The sequence below is a fragment of the Ochlerotatus camptorhynchus genome, unplaced genomic scaffold, assembly GCF_037179485.1.
Source record: "Ochlerotatus camptorhynchus isolate MF236.1 unplaced genomic scaffold, CSIRO-AGI_Acam_v1.1 ptg000258l, whole genome shotgun sequence".
NCBI lineage: Eukaryota > Metazoa > Arthropoda > Insecta > Diptera > Culicidae > Ochlerotatus > Ochlerotatus camptorhynchus.
In genome coordinates this window covers 843,656-865,862 of record NW_027040748.1, presented here as the reverse complement: position 1 = coordinate 865,862, position 22,207 = coordinate 843,656, and the positions used below count along the sequence as shown (strand labels likewise).

General features: G+C 36.5%; 1 protein-coding gene across 2 annotated transcripts in view; it reads left to right on the top strand.

The window, feature by feature from the left end:
* The window catches only part of Lmx1a (LIM homeobox transcription factor 1 alpha), a 32,191-nt gene that overhangs the window by 6,644 nt on the left and 3,340 nt on the right, over positions 1–22,207 (top strand). The window contains exons 1-2 of one of the 2 annotated variants that reach the window (XM_065226731.1): positions 7,060–7,112; positions 16,125–16,329. In XM_065226731.1, the coding sequence (XP_065082803.1) occupies positions 16,205–16,329 (125 nt within the window). In that variant the 5' untranslated portion in view covers positions 7,060–7,112; positions 16,125–16,204. Of the gene's footprint in view, positions 1–7,059; positions 7,113–16,124; positions 16,330–22,207 lie in introns of those variants that run through there. The other variant, XM_065226730.1, reaches the window with a different exon arrangement.

The following is a 22,207-nucleotide window of genomic DNA, read 5'->3' as shown; positions in this document are numbered from 1 at the left end:
AGTGAAATAAACAGGTTTAATATGTCAAACACATTCCTTGCCACCTCTTCTTGTATCTTACCAATTCAAAACATGATCATAGCATCTAATTGTTTCATAATTAAAAAAAAATATTGTTTTAGCTGAAATGAGTATTTGCAACCTTGGTTAAGAGACCATTTTGACTTTAGACTAATCTTTCAAAAGGCCGTATGTATTTTCACATATACATTTAAAAGAACCTATGTATCAACTGTGTTTAACCCAGGTTATTTCCATGATGGCATGCTTGGCATGCACAGTTATACACACCAACTGCTCATTTGTTAATAACTTTTCACTCAGTTGTTGAAATTTAGTTTTCTTTAAAGTAATTGATAGATTAGGATCATAGTCTACTGTAGACAGCAGGTAAATCTTATCATTTGAATCAACATCAATGAATTTTTACAATTAAAATCCGAGATGTGCAGCGAGCATTTTTCACTTCATTTTCGCAACGCAAAATCAAATACAGTTTATTACTAGAATTAAAATCTCGTTTTTTTACGTATCTATAACAAGCTTTAACTTTATTCTATCCACTGCTTCAAACAGAACTTCGTCAGCTCTGTGCAAAGTTATTAGCAAATGAGCAGTTCGTGAGCAAAACTGTTGGTGTATTCTGTCAACACTATTCATCGCACTTTTACGTTTTAGTTTTTATTTATTAATAAGAATTTTAATGAAAAATTATCATCAGTGGGGAGAGTTGATCCGCTCGATGTGGGGAGACTTGAACCATGGTCATATCCCCTGGGCCTATCGAAACAAGCTCAGGTTAGACGACATTGTTGTCTTGGCGTTCCATATGACTAGCAATTCTTCATCAACATTTCAAAGGGCGTAATTGCTTTTGTAAGCAATTGCTTTAACCACCGATTTCTCGCGAACAAAAGTTCACATATGCAAACTAACAACACCATTATATAGGGAAAAGGCTCAAACTACCATCAGACGTCAATGGCATAGCATCTCGATGTCATAAACCTTCCAAAACGCGTCGTATAGAGACTGCATTGCTTCGAAGGGAGATCCAATCACGTCTTCACGAAATACAAAAGAATTTTCAATTAATGTATGTGGGACAAAGTAATTTTCATTTACTTATGTTCAATTCGTATGAAATTTTTCACTCGCTTTCTACCCAAAAGTAAGTTAGTTGTACCCAAAAGTAGGTAAATATTATTATTCTCAACGTTGGGCTTCCACACATTAGTAACCCTTTTGAGTGGGTTTGCTCCTCCGTTTTTGACAACATTAGAAGGAAAAAAGCAAGGTTGCAAAGACTCATTTCAACTAAAATAATGTTTTTCGGAATAATAAAACCAAAAGATGGTATGATGGCATGTTTTACTTGTAACTTACAAGAAGAGGATACAAAGTATGCGTTGGAAACATAAAACCTGTAAATTTTGCTTTCTATGAGTCACAATCAGCGATTTGCTGATCGCTGAGTGAGTGAGTGAGTGAGTGAGTGAGTTTGTGAAAAATCGCTGATTGTGACTCTCATGAAGTGAAATAAACAGGTTTAATATGTCAAACACATTCTTTGCAACCTCTTCTTGTATCCTACCAATTCAAAATTTGATCATGGCATCTAATTATGTCATAATTTAGAAAAACATTGTTTTAGCTGAAATGAGTCTTTGCAACCTTGGAAAAAAGGAGACAAACAAGTCAAAAGTAGGTAAAAGTGAACTTATCATTGGATACTTTTTCTTACCGTGTAGATAGTTTTGTATATATTTTCAACATTTTGTTGGAGATTTTCCACCATGTTTTGTACATCCATAATTCCCTAATGTTGGCCTTGTACCTAACTGCATACAATACGGATGTTGCAATGTATTAATATTCAACCTTTTTGTCCAACGATGGGTCAAAAGTAAACCTTTTTCATATAATTAACATAGGGTTACGGTATGTAATGTGGGTCTAGTCCTTTCATTCGGCCTATCACGCAAATAAATAATTAATTAAGGAATATTACACAAAAAATAAGGAAAATATTGATCACTGATGATTGATAAATGTGTACCACACACAAATCAATTTATATCACAACATTTCAATACATTTTCAGCTCTCGTAAGTAATAAAACTGGTTGAGAATATCACTCTGTTCGGAGTTTTTAGCCGCCATGACTTCTAAGGTTAAGATGGGAAGGTTGCACTGACGATCATCAAATGGCCTGATTATGGCATTTATTGAATGGAATTACCTGATAATACACACTAGACGTAAAACTCACAGTTACTGTTTGAATATTTTATGTTTATTTTAATTGTTTAACAACGTTTTCACAAGTAAATCATGGACCCAACTTTAGGGACACATTTCTTTTCTATGTTCCTAACTTTGGCCCATGAAATTCATTTGACAGCATATAGCAATAAGAGTAACGTCAACAATGTGGTTTGCATTTGGATGATAAGGAACGAACAGGAAGGGAGATTTTTTCTGCCAAATCTGTATAATGAACATCACAATGTTTTGATTTAGATATTCTGCGGTCGAAAGACGATAAGCGAAATTTTTAATTTTTAATTTTTAACTTGAGTGATTTAATGTAGTTTTCGTAAAATTTTCTCTAAGAAATGTTTTGAGGAATGAAGAGTATTAAGTTAACAGTGATAGTGATAAAAAAAAATACATAAGAAAACGTTACCAAGAGCGTTTTTTTTGAGAATCAAACAGGATAGGACGAAGTTGCATCCATAAATAGACCCAATTTGGGGACAATAGACCGATATTACATACATTTCCCTGGTGAGTTTTTGTCTTAAAAAAAGTAAGTTTTTCAACTTTTTGCGGTTCCTGATAGCAAACGACATGATAAGCATATCTAAGCATACCATTTAGCAGTAGAATATCGTTTGCAGGTAAATTAATTGATGAGTTATGATTAAAAACGTAATCTATGGCTGCATATTAGACCGAGGTTAGGGACGTATACCCTACAATTCGCTTATTTTGAATGCATCTTGCGTTTTGACAACACGCAGAGAAATGGCTTTTAATTTCCAAAATAAATCACATTGAATTCAACTCAAAATATTGTGGACTCAGGGCCTATGCAGATGTTTGTTGTTTTTAGAATGAACTCTCCATGTGACTGTGAGGAAATACAACAATAGTTTACTTTGATTCTATCATACCTTTCTTGAATCAAAACAAATATCTTTTGTTCCAATAATATATGCTTTTTGTTTCAAAGAAATATTTGGTTGATTCTAAAAAAATGAACATTTGATGTAAATAACCTGATAGGGGAAATGGATGTAATGTCGGCCTAAATACCCCTAATTTGGACCCATACATAAATTCAGCAATCGACTAAATTTTCAATAGCCACCTAAAATATCCATTAGTACCGTCCCAATGACGCGTTCATCTAGATAAAATGGATAAATAGTAGATTTTTAGCGATGGACCCAATCTTAGATCCATTGGCAAACGTTAGAGTCATTTCCCCTATTTTATATTTTCCATATTAATTGTTTCTTTTAATTTTAAATGAAGTTAAATAATTAAAATAATATTTCGGACGTCAAACTAAATAACAGTATCTATATAACATTTTTTCGCTTACTTTTAGTAAATTAATCGTTTACATTTCAATATTTTGAATGTTATTTATAATCAGGCTTGTAATTGCTCATTACAGCTAAAATGCTATTTTTCGTAATTATGAAGCCATGAGATACTATAATAATAATTTTAATTTGTAAGAAGCAAGAAGAGGTGGAAAAGTTTGTGGTTGACATATAAAATCTGTCAATTTTGCTTTCAGAAGGTCACAACTAGCGATTTTATGATCGCTGATTGCTCGCTCATCGCGTTGCTCATCGTTACAGCTAATCGCTATTGTGACCATCTGAAAGCAAAATTGACAGGTTCTATGTGTCATACACACACTTTACCTTCTCTTCTTGCATCTTGTAAATAACAATTATCATTAAAATATCTCATAACTTCATAAATCCGTAAAATATAATTTTAGCCAGCGGCGCCGGTGGTGTAGTGGTAAGCGTGATTACTTCTCATCCCAGCAGGACTGGGTACAATCCCTGTCAGCGCCGCCGGGATGTTCTGAGGCATAACATCTCTGTTCACGCCTTCCTTCGCAAGGGAAGGAAAGAAATAGGGAAGGGAAGGGAAGGAATTGAATAGAAGTTGAAAATGAGCGAAGGGCCATTAATGCGACAGTTTTCAAAGTCTGACGCACATCTTTTGCCTAACCCGTACGATGTACGCGGAGACTTGAGTATGTCTTCAAGTCTGACTTTAAAAACTGTCGCATTAATGGCTCTTCGCTCATTTTCAACTTCTATTCAATTTTCATACTGCCGTACTCTAACGGAACTATCCACCTACCCTCTTCTAAAGATCATTCTCTAGCTAATAAATTATCACACTAAAGCTTCATGTTAGCATTTCCAAACAACTTTGAACCAATTGAAGATTACATACTACCCAAGTAACCATCAAGCACGCTAATGCAAAAAGTCCAATATAATGCTGCTATAAGTCTAATATAAAAATTAAAAGCCATATATCAGCCTAATATTACAAAAAGGCCCTTATCGGTCTATTTACGGATTTGGTGGTTACTTTTTTTCCTTGATTTGTTTTCCGTTGACCTTTTTTTATCAATCTATCCTCTTCAGAACTTCCTCTTCAGTAAAGCTTCATGTTGATATTAGTATAGCATTTCCTCCCAACTCATCCAGATGTGATTTAAAGCGAGTGAGATTTACCAATTGCATCTATTTTACTTCTGTTCTAGGAGCTCACGAACTCCAATATCGACCCGAATACCGAAAATACGGTATTCCTATATTTTCGGTATTTGGGACGGTATTGAAGCCCGTGAGTTCCGGGATTCCAGAAAAACAGATTCAAATTAAATAATTTGCCTTATCTATCACTCTTACTCACTTCAAATCACATTTGAATATTTATGGCTTTTATGATTTGATTTTATAACAAAAAATACGAACGGTAGTGAAAATACCGGATGAAACCCCTACATTCGATCTTAACAAATCCATTTCAACAAAATCAGATCGAAAATTAAACTGGCAAACATAGTCTTAACTGTTTACTGCCCTAGACCATAAACTTAACGAGCTAGGACAACAACAAAAATATTTTCTATGAAACGTTATGCCAATGGTTTGAAAAATACACTATTTAAAATGAACAATTCGAGAGAAAACCTAAAAAAAAATAAAACCTATTTTTACTAAACCTTCTCTAGGTAAGCTAAATTGCTCTAGATAAAAAAAAATCCATCATTTTTCTTATTGCCTTGGTGGCATTTTGTAATAAATCATACAGAATTGAATAAAATTGTAGTAGAGGGTTAAATTTCATCATCATCAACCTAGTTTTGTAGGAGCCTTATTATTATTATGTAAAATCCGCTTAAAAAGATCGAAAAAAATAATTCCACCCTTGGAATACGTTGATTTTTGTATTATAGTCACTTTAACACATTTTAGATCATTCGTGATTTCGTAACACATTTTGAGGTCAGAGGTCCGGGGATGAGATTTGAAATCGTGACCTTTAGCGTGATGGAAAACGTTGATTTAACAAATTATTCGGGACGGTATAACAGTTGTATGTATCTATAATTGATGTATGATGAAGTTTACGCATTCACCAGGGTTTACACGTTAACGATGCGCTATGTGAATTTCCCTAATATCATTTTGATCGATACACTTGGACTTACCTATTACATTAAATTGGTTAAATTAAATATGTAAATCATACAAACAAGCTGTGACTTGTTTCATTTTTAAAGAGTTCATAGAGCTAGCCAAGACGGCGTACTATCGCAAAAGGACATTTTCTGAGGTTGAAAAATGAACCAAATTTCTGCGCCCAACCAAACCCCGTTCATTTGCATTCCCTGAAATTTTTCTACAGAAGTCAGACCATTTAATCCTTATCGCCACCGATGTAGGTCATAAATCATAATTAATTTCCCTGTAGCTTATCATACACATCATCTGCTTGGGTTCCCGTACGTGTGCCGAAGTGTGCGTGTGTGTGATAAAGAAAACAAACAAACAAAATTCGCGTTGATCATCTGATATGATACGATTTATGATATGTTGCTCATTCCACCGAAAACATGGAAGATACCCCATAGTCATCGGAGCCGACGTACCTTCTATCACAAATTTCAAACAACGACGACGTGTTGAACTATTTGGTGAAAAACTTCGATATAATTCTTCGGGACGCATCAGATAGGAAGTGTAAACAAGGAAAGTACCCTGCAGAAAGGAAAATCGATATTAAACTGAAAACGCACTCCTAGACGTGACTGGCGAAAAGCTTCAAACTCTTATCAGCTATCAGAAAGTTGTTTACTCCCATCCTCTGCTAACTGTTATCGATCTTTATCTATGGCTTAGAGCCGCAATCTTTGGATGCTCAAGTGTCTGCGGTGCTTTTGGCGGATATTGAGAGGAAAATCATTGCCCGCACAGCTGATGTTCAATGTTCGACAGAGAGCGACACTCGAGAAATGTGATTAAAGTTTAAAATGTTCTTACAATAAGATGAAGCAAAGATGGCGGCCAAGTTGAGGTGCGGATAACTTCGGTTTGTACCGAGCACCACTGGCTGGTTGGTGGGAGGAAGTGATTAAAATTCAAGTTTACTCTAGCACAAGAAGGCAGACGCCAGCCGACAACGTTGAATTTGTTTGTCAACCGACGACAATCGTGGGCAGAGTGGAGGATAGAGGAAGCTGGCGATGTGTGCTGACGGGATGATGGCCTTATTTGAAATGATGCTCTTTCTCTGGTATATACAGAGTGGTTGGTGTACTTTTGTGGGTGAAAGCCTTTTGTCAAAGGAAATGAGAGTGTTTTCGTTTCAAATATTTGTACGGAGGATGTTCCAGCTGCATCTAAAAAGTTAAAAGTCAAGATTGGAACGATATTGATGATGTTTTCGCACTTTCATTTGCATACTGTGCTTCTTCAAAGTAGAAATAAAGAAGGAGTGTTATTGCCTCGATAGTGGTTTACAGAGCAGAAGGTTTAATTGCACAGCGTTCAATCAAGTAAGTAATTTTTGGGATAAATGAGAAACGAAGTTTTATTTAATTTTCTGCGAGTCCCGAATAATGTTGAGGCATGCTTGGCACACAGTTTTGGTCACGAACTGCTCATTTGCTAATAACTTTACACACAGTTGACGAGACATAGTTCTATTTGAAATAGTTGATAGAATAGAGTTTAAGGTTGTTGTCATTGGTGTTAATTCAAACGTTAAGATTTACCTACTCTTTGCATATCTATAGTAAACTATGATCCTAATCTATCAATTACTTTAAAGAAAAACAAATTTCAAAAACTGAGTGAAAAGTTATTAACAAATGAGCAGTTGGTGTGTACAACTGTGCATGCCAAGCATGTTTTGAGGCACACTATGTCAGTCGATCGGGGATTTTTTTCAAACATATTTTTTATTTTTCTTGACTGCGTGCTTGCCACACAATAAAAAGTGTTTTATAGTGCGTTCATACTACAGAAATATAACATGTTATAACAGTTGTCAAATAATTGCAACACAGAAACCACCATTAAGATAGCGCTTTAACATGTTACAACTCTGTAGGGGGCTGTTCATAAACTACGTAGACAGTTTAGGAGGGGGGGGGAGTTGACAATTATCCACGACCAATACAAATTAAAAAAAAATGTATGGATAATTGTCTACGCAGAGGGAGGGGGGGAGTGTCAAGAAATCTAAAAAACCGTCTACGTACTTAATGAACCAGTCCCTAGTCTGGGAAGTAAAGCCGTTGGCCCCGGTTCATGAGTTAATGGGTCGATAGGTAGGGTCCAGGTGTGGGAGCTGCCTCCCTGGCGTCGGTAGCATTGGTGTTCAGCACGGAAAACAAATCAATGAACAAAAAATCAACTATCAACTGGAGCATTTTTTTAATATAAAAATATCTGAAATTTAATTAATTAAAGCTGAAATTTACACGTTCGTTGAAAATTAAATCAATTTCAATTGACCTTTTACCATCCATGTAAAAACTGCATGTTAAATTCAATTCAATTTAAAGTGTTATTACATACTTTCATGTAAAGTAGACATTTTTGCTGTATGTTTCAACTAAGGCAAAAAATAAATTAATTTACCAAATGTAAATTTACAAAGTTTTTGCTGTGCACGGTTGCTTCGACCCACTTACTATAAAACTTCGTTTTTCAGGATTATGAAATCATTAGATGTTATAATGATATGTTGCACTTGTAAGTTAAAAGAAGTCAAATATGTTTTTGACTCATAAAACCTGCCAATTTCGCTTTCAGGGTGTCAAAATCAGCTAGTCAATTCACGCTGAACATCAAATTAGATGCTAAGTAACATTGACAGATTCTCTTCGTCGACTTTCTCTTTGCATCCCCACGGCCATGTAAAGACTTTCCCAGGTATTTTCAGCACATATGGCGGTAAAAGTAGCTTTTAGCTAGCATCTTATATGACAAACACATCAAGAAACGGTTCTGTGTTCAAGCTATAAACGAAAGAGAAAGTCAACAAAGAGAATCGATCAATGTTACTTAGGATCTAATGCAATGTTCAGCTTGAATTGTGATCCAATGATTATTACTATTACATATATACATTTTTATTTTTGCTATAAATTTTACATTGTTGATAATAATAGCTTATTTTACATCTGAAGATAATAACAGAAAATTATGAAATCGCCTGAAAACATATGCGTAGTGTCAACATTATTTAATATATGTTTTATCACAATATCTATAATACTGAGTATCAACAACAACCAGTGATGGCATAATCCTCACTCAAATGATTTTGTTTCGCTCTCAAGGGCTCCCAATATCACGCATGATATTGGAATAAAATATCAAGCATGATATTGTCTTTACAAGCTCCTTTGATATTGCGAGACTATTCAGAACATGTAACATTGCAGCCACGAGTTGACTTACCACAAAAATGATTCCTTTGCACATCGTTTTCTTAGAAAGAGAAAGCATAGTTTGCTATCTTTCTTTACGCTTCACAGATGGCAGACACGAAGTTACTGCTGCCAGCAGTGATGGAAGTTTCGTTTCGTGTTCGGATGTACAGCAAAAATCTTGAAGCTCAAAATCAACACAGTTTGGTGAGAATTGTAGCCGGGAAGTTTTGTTAGCATGATATCATAGCAACCGAATCACAGCTTGTAATATCATGGGCTGTTGTTTGCGTGTTGAGTTTTTGGTTTACGATACTCAAATGAGATTATGCACATTGGTGAGATAAGATCTTTTGATATTTTCACAACACTGACAACAACAATAGATGCTTTATCATTCAACAATTACTGATTAGCACGTCATCTTGATCGATAAACGTCGTGGTCATGAATAAATGCTGTACAGCAAACAATGTGAAGTGCGCAACATTGGGTGGGGTGCAACAATTGGCAAATTACCCTAATGAAAAAATGATACAGGCTTAGAAAGCTTTCAATTTAAAACTGTGAAAGTGCTTAAAGAACACTAAGTTAAGGGACGGCGTAAAGTCCCGGGGACGTAATAAGCCAAAGAAGAAGACGATTATCCCATACCTGCCCAATAAATGAAATTTATCTCTACAGTGCTCAAACGGTTCTAAATCGAGTCCTGATCATCCTTCCAAAAAAAATAAGCTAGTTTAGTTGCACATCGATTTGAAGTTTATATGGAAATTACTATGGAAAAAGTAAACTTTTTTTTATCATATCCTTCTAAAAATGCACCATATTTAACTACAAAAAGTTTTGGAAGCTGTTTATTAATAGTTCAAGTCGCTGATGTCTTATGTTTTATACTGCTCAATCAACTGCTCAGCAGGCAACATTGGTGTTTCTGGCTCGTGAAATTGAGCACACAAATCATGGCTACAGTGTTGCCCACAAAGCAGCTGTCAGAAGATTTCCATTCTCTTAAATAATTAATAATTATTTAGCTTGTCATTTGACTATAAAACAATCTTCAGGAAAGTCGTAGCTGAGAAAATAGGTATCTCTTACAAATAGGCATATAACTTTCTCTTAGAGCAATATCAAACAGAGTAGGGCACATAACAAAAAGTTTAGATTTCCCATACAAATTTCAAATGGTTTGTGCACAGTCAGTTTCTATCCAAACGAATTAAAATTTTGGGAGACTTATCCATGAAAATGAGACCATGTTTGAAACCAATAAAGACGGTGAAGTGAAAATTTCAAACTCATAAAACCTGCCAATTTCGCTTTCAGGGTGTCATAATCAGCGATTTTATGACTTATTTATTTTATTTTATTTTAGACTCTGTGTGTTTTTTTTTTTTTGTTTATTAATTTATTTGATAAGGCTTAACCGAATTAACTTTACAGAGCCGAGGATTCTTGGTCACTATACAATACATCTTAAAACTATAGTCAAAAGGTACAACACAATAAACACTTTATCTTCCGCTATCCAAAAAGCCTCCTCCATCAGAACTGGAGCCGCTTCCAGTGGTTTCATTGTATGGCAAATTGTTGTACGCCAACGAGGGTCAGAGCGCGTCCATTGCAGCAATGGACGCAAAACGTGGTCAGCACTCACACACTCATCACGAAACGGTTGCTTTTCAAAGTCGACAACGCATCGACCGAAAGAACTGCTGATGAAGAACAATGAGGAGGACCACACAATGGTTGCTGCCGAGAAAACAGACGATCGCGTAGCACACATCGAGAGTGGCCTGCTTTTGTCGACAGCCGAGTGAACACTGAGACTCTGTGTGAACGCTCACGAATAATCAAGGCATAATAAGTAAAAAGGACTAAGACGAGTTCCTTTGATTACTGAAAAATCCTGTTCCCCTAGTTTGAAGTAGTCAGGACTAGGAATCGGTGGTAGATCTTACATCCCGTAACGTACCATGAAAAGGTGATCTATCCACGTTACGGGGGTTCCGATGAAATGGTTCTGTACGCACTCACGACTCGCATGGCCAACCTCCATACCTCAGTATCTAGCCAGAAGACGCCTCTTGATATTGCTAGGAATAGAGTTGTTCAGGATGATTCTAGCTATTGTGTTGATGGCCTTCCAAGCATTCTCACAGATATATTCGACGTGGCTGTTGAAGTTTAGCCGGTCATCGATCATCACTCTCAGGTATTTCAACACGCGCTTGAAGGCAAAGGCGTGCGTTGGACGAAGGATGGAGCCTTGTGGAACTCCCGTTGTGATCCTAATCGATCCCTGTCCCATATCTGTCTCGTAGACCAGAACCAGGCTCTGGAAGTAACTCCTCAGAATCCTACACGGGTAGACAGGGATCCTCATTCTCTTTAGCGCTTTAGCAATGGCTTTTCAGCTGCGCTGTTGAGCATTCTTGACGTCGATCGTTATCACGGGGCCATCTCGATCTCCTCTTCGCTTCTGTTTGGACACCTTCTTGACTCTCTCGACCATTGTCCGAATAGCATCCACCGTTGATCTCCCTTTCCGGAATTCAAACTGCCTCTCCGACAATCCAAAACAAAAGCTGATAGGGCTGATTAGGTTGAAGCATTTTCCCTTTCGTTGAAATCGAGAATTTGCGATGACGAAATCTCTTGAAAATTGATAGTCAATCAAAACTTTTATGTACATTTCATTGAAATATGTAATGCTCTTTTTTATTTTCTAAGAATAAATGTTGCTGATAATGAAGCAATGTTTTTATTGCAATTGCAAAAAAAAAAACAGGTTTTCCGTGGTAAAAATGATTTTTCCAGCAAACAGCATTTCAAAACTAACAATTACTAGTAGGAGTATATTATATTAATGTAAATTAATTAAAATTTAAAAGGTACATTGAATGAAAGACCTGTGCATTGAATTGATTGATATTTGAATGAAAATTAATCGTTAATTGTTAATTTTACCCCGTATGCACATTTTACTCCCGCTTCTCCTAATATTCACATTACAGCGAAGTGTAAGAATAACAATTATTCATAGAGTAGTTTAGTGAAATCTGCAGGCTGACAAAATCTGGAAAGCACTGTATTACATTATTGACAGCTATTGGTTATTGATTTGATCTGACATTTGATAATGTCTACAGACTTCATGACTATATTTGGTGCAGAGTATGTAAAAAAGGAGGGACTAATCTAAATATAGAGGTTCCAGACATGTTTTACAGTGTCAGGTACTCTATTTTGTAGTCTGTGAGAGGGAAATCAAAAATCCAGTGTCATCGAAAAACATGGTACCTTGAGAAATTGAGCTCGTGAGAGAGAAATTACAAATTTGATTTTTTTTTTTTAGGGTAATAATTTGCGGACTTGATTTTTAAAGCGGATAAAAATGTACTTTGCCTGAAGCTTTACCCTGAATATACATCAAAAGCGCATAATTTTAACCTTTCCAATTTTCTACATTAGGATTTTTATTATTCACTTCCATTGGTAGCGCCATCTGTGTGAAAAATAGCCACTTAGTGTTCGTTGTAATTTTTAAATGGAAGATCATGAACTTTGACTTCTTGAGGTCAATTGAAGATTTTTTAAAGGAATCATTGAAAGCATGCTCTGGTTTTATAATGTCGCAGTGTTTGAAGGAATTTTCTGAAGGTCTCTAAAGTTCCTAGAACATTTATGGAGTTCCAGAACGTATCTAAACCCCTCTGGAGTATTCTAAACAGCTCTGAAATTGGCAGATCGCCTATTATTCACTTTTAAGATCTTGGAATTCACTGAACCTATATGTAATTCGCCAAAGCTCTCAGGAGTTCTTCATGCTTTGCAGCTCCTTCGTTTTTTTTATCTCTTTGATTATCTTAGAATTTATCTGAGAATATCAGCGAACTTCGGACAAGTTCAAAGAGCTGCATAGAAGTTTGATGTACTTCAGGTAAGTCTTGCAGACGTTTGATCAACTTCCCTAATTTCAATGAAGGGCTATGGCCTTCAGAGAAAGTCTGTAAAATTTTGAGAAGCACAAGGAACTTAATTGCAGTTTAGAAAATCTCTGGAAAGACCGGAAAGATGTTTGGGTGAATTACAGAAGAGTTTATAATAAAGTGTGTTGTATTAGAAGTTAGATAATATCTTTTTTCATAGATCTGTGTGCTGAAAATAGCTGGGAATGTCTTAACATGGTCGTGAAATGTTAATCCAAGCGAGTTATTAACAAAAGAGAAAATCGACGAAGACAATCGTTAATTGAAGTTAGGCCCTTATGAATGCTCACTGTCGAATTTAATAATTTTTTGATGATCTCATTGGAGTTAATTTACCCAACCTTCCGAAGTTGTTTTAGCTATATTTATATTTATACTAATTTATTGTATCAGCGGAACTGGAAGATAGCCGGGTTTAGATATATTTGGATCACTTCCCCCAATGGATGTAATATGCAAAATACAGTAAGAAATCCTGATTTTTATTTTTTTGGCCGTATTCCTTTGTTTGGATTCCTAGATGCTTGAGCTTCGTTAGGTAGAATGCTGACTATGCAATCCTTTTGAGCGAACTAACGGCATCGAAATAACCCCAAAAATAATACGGACTCAAAAAACATCCGGATCCATTGGAGGAGTTATCAATGCTGAAAATCATGAGAAAAAACCCTGTAACTAGCTACTTACTCAGCGCTTCGGGTTCGACCTTGTCCTAGCCTTATTACTTACACAGACAACCCACTTTGCATAGCAGCCTTTGGGTCCGCATCGCGAAGATAGCAATGAACTGAATGCGATTAGATCTTTGTATGAACAAGGGATTGCGTAACGCATTTCGCATCACATACGAAAGCAGATTTTACATTGGATTGGATCTTTGTATGAACAAAGGGTTTCGTAACGTATACGAATAAAGTGCGTGTAATAGGTATTATACACGAATGACTTTCGTATCACATATGAAAGCAGATTTTAAGAAAGTAAGTTCGTGTATTTTACTAATTAACCGTAAAGTTAACATTTTGTCCGATGACATGCAATACAAATGTTTCGTATGATCAACAACAAAATAGTTTTATGTACGAACACCCTTTCTACGAAACTAGCGTGAGAGGATTAATGGAAAAAATATTTTCAGTGTAGTGAGATTTAGGGTAATCTGACAGATTTTAGAGAACTTCAGAACAGTTTAAGAACCTCCGAAAGTCTCTAAACTAAACTCAAATTTGGGTCGTTCTTATTCGCCGTGTAACATACGCACCATAAAATAGGCTGATTTCGAGTTGCCGATATTTTTTTTTTCCCTTGGTTTGTTTTTTCCGTCGATCTTGTTTTCCGTGCTGAGCACCAATGCTACCGACGTGCCAGGAAGGCAGCTCCCACACCTGGACCCTACCTATCGACCCATCAACTCATGAACCGGGGACCAACGGCTTTACCTTCCATCCGAAGGAAGGCGTGATCAGAGATGTTATGCCTCAGAACATCCCGGCGGCGCCGACTGGTATTGAACCCAGGCCTGCTGGGGTGAGAGGTAATCACGCTTACCACTACACCACCGGCGCCGTTGTTGCCGATAATATAACAGCTGGTTAACACGTCTTCTTCTTCTTCTTCGCATTTCAAGCTTATTGCATATCGCATATTAGCTTATTGCGTGCTCTCAACTTAGTGTTCTAGATGCACTTCCACAGTTATTAATTGAGCGCTTCCGATGCCTGTACCATTTTTGCATTGGTATAGTTGTGTGGCAAGTCCAATCATACTTGCCCAGGGAAGTCGAGAAATTTTCCAACCCGAAAAAATCCTAGACCGGAACGGGAATTGAACCCAGCCACCTAGAGCATGGTCTTGCTTTGTAGCTGCGCCTATATTGACTGAACTAAGGGAGGCCCCAGGCCCCTTACAGGTTAACACGTAGCTCAATTGAAAAGGTTGCCGAAGAAAAAGAGACTGCTGGCAATAGTCGCGATCACCTGAGAAGTTTGGAGCGTTGTAAAAACGTTTTGAACTCGTTTTGGACAATTCTGTCGATTGGAATGGATAGAATATCATGCAGAAGGTAAATGTAAACAAACAAACACGTAATATGTGTGCGAGATGCTGAGAAATTACTAATAGAAGTGCGGATGCTGCTTGGATTCACGAGAATACGTATATTTATTCCCCTACTTTCAATATGTTTAGAGAGCCAAAACAAAACTCAAGGAACCTCAACAAATATTAGAAAACATAATAGAAGTTCATGAAACCTCATAATAATCTAGAGAATCTTTTTAAATGTTAGGACGCTTTGTGAAAGTTCAGAAAGTTCTGTAAAATTCAAGATGAAAGTTTTCAAAACTTTCAAAAAATTTCGTTGAAAATTCCTAATTATTAAATTTACTTTATACCTTTCAATCAAAGTTGAAGTGGATTTTGGGCTGATTTTATTTCAAATTTCTCGTAACAACCCTGAAAATGACGGCAATTAACATTTGGTAATTATTTAAAACAATACGTGCTTATGCGAAATGAGTATTTGCAACTTAGCTCTGAGAAAACTTAACTGAGTTTACAGTCAAATAAACAGCAAACCAACCGGTGCTTTTGAAAACAGTTTTTTATTCGCTTCAATATGTTGTTGCATCCCAACCAATATCAACTATCCAAGCCGATAGCTGTTTATTTCCAAACGAAGACAAACTCAAATAAACATATTCAATTTATCCGCCCAAAGCTAAACATTGTGTTTACGTTTAGGTATCAGTTTGTTTGTTTATGGGTGCATGAAAACTTTGTGGCCCTTGCGATCGGCACGGAATACATCCTCCTACCACCAGCCCTCCATGTGTCACTTCTCCTTGGGTACATACATTTGTATTGGGTATTTCACTAGAGGTTTAACAGGTGCCTCATCGTGTTTCACTATGGACGATACGTGGTTCAACATTTCCCGCCTATGAAGGGTGGGTGATAAGCGATTTCCAATTTATTCCTATGTGGAATGCGTCATTATCACTATCTCACGCTTTCATGATTTTTTTTATGACTTACTCAATTGAAATCTGCATACTTGTAATTTTCAGAAAAAAAGTCATCCTTAGCATTGTATCTTTGTAATTATTCATACTTTTCTCATCACTTCACATTACAGACATCGTTGGGACGATCAAAAGTGAAAAGACGCAGGAAATCTGTGAAGGATGCGGCCAGAAAATCAAAGACAGATATTTTATGAAACTTTCCCCGGATCAGTACTGGCACGAACAGTGTCTTCTCTGTTGCATCTGCCACATCCAGCTCAACCAGTCCTGCTATACGAAAAACACCAAAGTCTACTGCAAAGATGATTACTACCGGTAAGCATAATAACGTTTAATAGAATAAACGTTCAGTCCGAACAAAACGGTATGCCGTAGTTTCTTCCATCCAAATTGAATCATGATTCTCATGCTACACGACTACGTGGGTAACTTTTCTTACATAAGCCAATTTTCTTAAATCTCTACGTCAACTTTCTTTGTACCACAAGGAAACTTCTTGTGCAGAAAAGATCCGACAAAAACTTTTGCCCCATGGATTATCATTATCATCGAGATACATCACTATTGCCATAAAACGACCATCCCAAGCAACTACGGAAGAGAAAACCACATCACGCCGCCATCCTCCATTATTCCCTCTCTCATCACCATTGTGGAAGCAAAAAACCGACAGAGTAAAACTTACCAACAAAAAAAAAGGGAAATATAAACACCCATAATCTTGAATGGTGGTTGCGCGAATGGGTAATGGTTTTCTATGTCTTCCCTTTTCGGTCACAGCTTCACTGCTGCCGCATTATACCACGCCTTCGGAACGAGCTCATAAAACAATTTTTATTAAATCTGACGCTCGTTACTTTAATGGTGGCGCTAAGAGCTAGTCGATACATTCGCTTTTACCACAATTTTATGCCACTCGATAATGTCCACCATGGCATAGCATTTTGCTGACCCCAAACGGTGATGTGGGCAAACATAAAAATGCGGTTTAATTGAATTTTAGAAAATCATGAAAATAACAGATATACCAGCATAGCTGTTCTTCTTACTAGTTGTGACACTCTTACACGATCTTATTGTTCTTTGAAGCATTAATTGAGATTTTTTCTATGCATGTATATTGCGTGGATGCAGTGTTTGAGCTTGGCTTTTGACTGGTCGGAGTAAATGATATGGAAAAATAAGTAAATCATATCTAATTATTGTGCAGCTACAATTGGCTTATGGATGCTAGATATGCGTGGAATGATGGTGATTCATATCAGCTTGTTGGTGGTTATTCGGGGATGATTTGGGGATCGTCCGACTTGTGCAGAATGTAAACATTTTGTTGGACGAGTTCCTGGCCGTTTTGTGCCATTTCTGAAACCAGTGAATGCAAAGGTGGTGCAATTTGGATTCATAATGTAGGAATCCACCTAGATTCCCCTCCCCTTGGCTAGTTTTTAACCTGGACGTTGGTGGGTGGGCCTAATCTTATGCTTCATAGTGGAGCGTTGGAGACGGTTGGTTTAGGTCCGGCACCGTTGGCTCATGCCGTGACAGAATAGCGTCATGAGCATGCGATGATGATTACTGAGCTACCCCTCTCTGATGAACCATTGCATAAGAGAACCAAAGTTCTAGCCTGAAGTGATAGTATCACACTTGTTACTCCTTTATTTGAAAACCGCGTTGTAGTACGCTTACGTATAGGCACTGACGTTGGATGCGATACTGGCGGGTTTTGCCCCAAATCACTCTTATTTTATTTATTTTTACGCAGATAAATTTATTTGGGTTGGCAAGGGAATAATACTACAGACCTTTTTGACGTTTAATCGGCGCACACTAATGCAGCATTTAAATTGAAGGAGTGCGAGCAAGAGGGAAACAGGTTAGTGGGAAAACAAACCATCCATTCATCCATGTGTGCTAGATAGAGAAAGATGATTAAACGTCAAAAAGGTCTATTGAAATATTTCAGAAAGTGCCCAACGGTGTTCCTTCTATTTGCGTGACAAGTTTTCATTGTTGTTTCATTGAAGAATTACTCAGGGAACAATATTAAACACCACCATGGTATTGTAACTAATCTTATATATGCTTCATTTTGGTTTGGGATAAGTGTTTGAACTATGGCTCGGGATTTCCACTGTGGCGTGCTTCTATTGTGACATATCCATACGTAATTTTGTGGGACGACATAGTGGAAACGTGTGAGTGTAGTTGGAGCACATACCATATATAATTTAAAAATCAGTTAGGAAACTAATTTCAAAGTGAAGCATTTTAGTCACTTGAAGGTGTCACCTGGGTCGATCAAAAGATATAATAAATATAGATCAAAGTCAAAATTACTTGAAACACGTTAAATTTTAAATTACATAGCAGTTTAGGAACTTAATAAAGCATGAGTTATGATTCATTAGGTGAATTAGAGATTATTTATTAAATTAGACTAATGAGATATCATAATCATCAAACGAGCTTAAATAAGAAAATTTAGACAGCCTAATAACATTAAGTAGATTAACAAAAGAGTTAGGATGGGGGGGGGACCGCTTAGGGAGGCAACTAGCCTTTTCATATATTGTCTGTTTATTTTGACGGTTGCTTTAAAATATCAATTTGGTATATATGTGAAAGGATGAATCAGTGGGAGATGGATTTTCGGTTTCTTTACATTTTGCAACACAAATCTAGTACTATGTGTCATTTCCTCAAAACCCCCCAATAACCGACCTCTTCAATCCCTTTCCTTTCCCATGGCGTTCAAGTGGTCCGCATAGACTATTCAGCCATTACCCTTCCTTTATCCTCGGCTTTGGATTGACTTGCGCTCCCATTGCCCCACCAAACGCTGCAAAATGAAAATAATGTAAGAGTCCGCCTAGATTTACTGAATTGGTTCTAGATGAAAACATTCTTATGAATTTAATGACGATTTCACACCAAACTGGACAAGTGAGCGCGTTTTCACTCATTAAAACGGGTGATACAAGCGCAATTTTCCGTCTAATCTTATTGGTGTCTTCGATGCACTTGTTTCTTACGATGCAAGCAATAAGTGCTCCGAAAACACCAAAACGATTTGATGGAAACGTGCATATTCTTGATTTCCGTTCGCTACCTACACAGATAAAAATTCTGAATTTGAACGAAAATATCACCACGACCCGAACGAACACAAACCCTTTATACACCAGACCTAACGCAACGTAAACGGACCAACCGGAATCAGAAACCCCTTAACTGAAACGAGACAGGAACAAAACAAAAAACTCTGTTTAAAAATACTCTGTAAAAATATGATTTCAGGAGTTCCCATCTGGAACATCTATCCCTACCTTTTTTGAGAGCCTCCCCTCTGGAGGTTTAGAGATGAACCAGCCTAAGGCTGAAAGTCTCGTTAATAAAGGAAAAAAAAAAAAAAAAAAAAAATCTGAATTTTAATAGTGATGGAAACATTCATTCACGTAAACTTGTATTTCATTTCACGAATCCGAGCAGCTTGTAAACAATGTTGTTTTCAACAATGGGCTTTTGTATACAATATTTGCTACATTGCATGAAATGTCTTAGAACTTGTAAACTTATATGATATGCGACGCTCCATTTATGTGCAGAAATTTACACTACTTTTTCGAACTGTGTAGCAGAATAACATCGATTGCGCGTGATCTATTGTTCGGTTAGGTAGCTTTTGCTCATTTTGAAACATAGATCGGAATTCCAGAAAGCGTGGACATAGTTAGAATAAAGGGTGAACACGAAATTAATGCCACACACATAAACAGCTTTAACTACGATACCAAATGACTTGAAATTTTCAGAGAAGAATCTTAATCGGGTTCTAAAATGTGTCAAGGTTCATCGACAAAATTTTACTCGTTTTACAATCAGGAAAGCAGAGAGTTTTTTATGTATATATATATATACACGCACAAAAAAGTTTTTTAATTTCAATGATATTATGTATTGAAAACAACAACAAAAATTATCATTCCCCGGCTAATAACTTTTTTTATTGAATTCAACAATAAATCTTTATTGTACGGACATAAAATATTGTTGTTTTCAAAATCTTGCAGAAACGCAATTAAAAATATATTTTGTTGAATTTACAATATTTATTTTCAAACAGACAAAATCTTTTTTTGATCAAAAAAAAAATTAAGTTGCTACCAACAATAACTTTTTTTGATTTTAAAAAAATTGCTACGAATGATAACAATTTGTTTTTAATAATTAAAAAAAAACTGGTTTTGCATAAATATTTTAATTTTTAATTTTAGCAGTTTTTCTATTCGAGAAATAATTTTATAAAAATTTAAAAATTGTTTTGGTTTCATTTTCTATTTATTAACAAACGGTACAAATAGTGATTCAATAGGTTTATCAATTATACAAAAAATACCGGAATTATGACCTCTCATTAACGGTTTGCAATTTAATAGTACAAAAAGAACTTCTTCCGACGAGACTGGGAAGCCGAGCATGCGCAAGCATTGAAAACACACACATACATTGACAAAATGAGCTTTTGTATGTTTTGGAAAAGTGTTGCTTTTAAATTTACAATATATTTTTGAAAAGTAGTTAAAATAATATTTGTAGTCAAAAATATATTTTATTGAATCTACATTATATTTGTATTCAGAATTTGCAATGAAAACAACAAAAAACATTTTTGAAGCTACAAAATATAAATATTGAATTCAAAAAAAGTTCTATTTGACATTGCAAAATATTTCAATAATATTTTTTTTTTGTTCAATAAGGTCAATTTTCTCTGCGTGTAATGCGTTTATTTTTCCAGGCTCATTTGTTGTAGCTTTGCGGAGCCGATATTCATTGATTAGATTACAAAACTACTTAAAACTAGCGTTAGTAAAGTGGGGGCTGATTACTCGCGGCTATCTCGAGGTTACGGGTAACAAATTGTAACAAATGGATGGCAGGGCAGGGATTGTGAACACAAGGTTTGGAGAGCAATGTGCTCTTGATCTCGAACTAAGCGACACTCTGATGAAAAGACAAACATGAGGGTACACCGATGGGCAGCTAACAACTTGGGAGAACACAAGATGACACTACTAAATCCTCAGATCTATCCGTTTTAAAAACACATAAATTAAATTCAAATAGTCGAGATCTCGGCTCGCCAAGACATCTCTAACGGGTATCGCGGGTTGTTTTCCTCGGGCCCTGAGGCATGTGGATAACTCAGATCTGGCAACACGGTGTAAGGTACATGACCAAACAACATGCTCGATATCGTGATAACCACTGCCACACGCACATAAATTGCTGCCTGAGAGCCCAATTCGATAGAAGTGCGATTCTAACGAGCAGTGATTGGACATAAGCCTTGATATAACGCGTATAAAGTCACGGCTCATGTCCAACCCTTTGAACCATGGTTTGTTCGGCAGAATAGAATGTAACCATCTTCCCAATTCACCATCATTCCATTTTTGTTGCCAACTGATAAGGACTTGCTGACGAGCAGTGATGAAAAAGTTTGCGAAAACTCACTATGACTCGTGAACTTTTCCCTTGGTGAACTTCTTGAAATATCGCGAACTTTTCCAACACTGCTGACGAGCAATGGAGAAAAATTTCGTTGAAGGCGATTTGTCGCTCAAAAATATCGCCTCCCATAGCGCCCATCTTAGCCAACGAGTCCGCTTTCTCATTACCCGGAATTGAGCAATGAGATGGGACCCAAGGTGACCGAAGGTGATAGTATAGGAGCAGTTAGATAAAGCACTTAGTTTAGATCGTATTTCAGGCAGGAAATAAGAGGAGTTCTTCATTGGCCTTCATGAACGAATAGCCTCCAATGAGCTAAGACTATCCGTAAAAATGAAATAATGGTCAGAAGGTAGTGAGGCAATTCGCTCTACTGCGTAAAATATAACTGCGAGTTCCGCAACGTATACGGAGCATGGCTTCTGCAGTTTATAGGAGGCGCTATGAAATTGATTAAATACACCAAATCCAGTGGAAGCATTTATGATTGACCCATCTGTGAAAAATCTTTTATCGTTACTTACATGGTGGTACTTGATTGCAAAAATTGAGGGAACAACCATCGACCGATGGTGATCTGGTATTCCATAGATTTCTTGCATCATGGTTAGATCAAATTTTACAGAGGAACTATAGAAGGCTTGAAAGCAATCACGATTGGAGACTAATGAAGAAG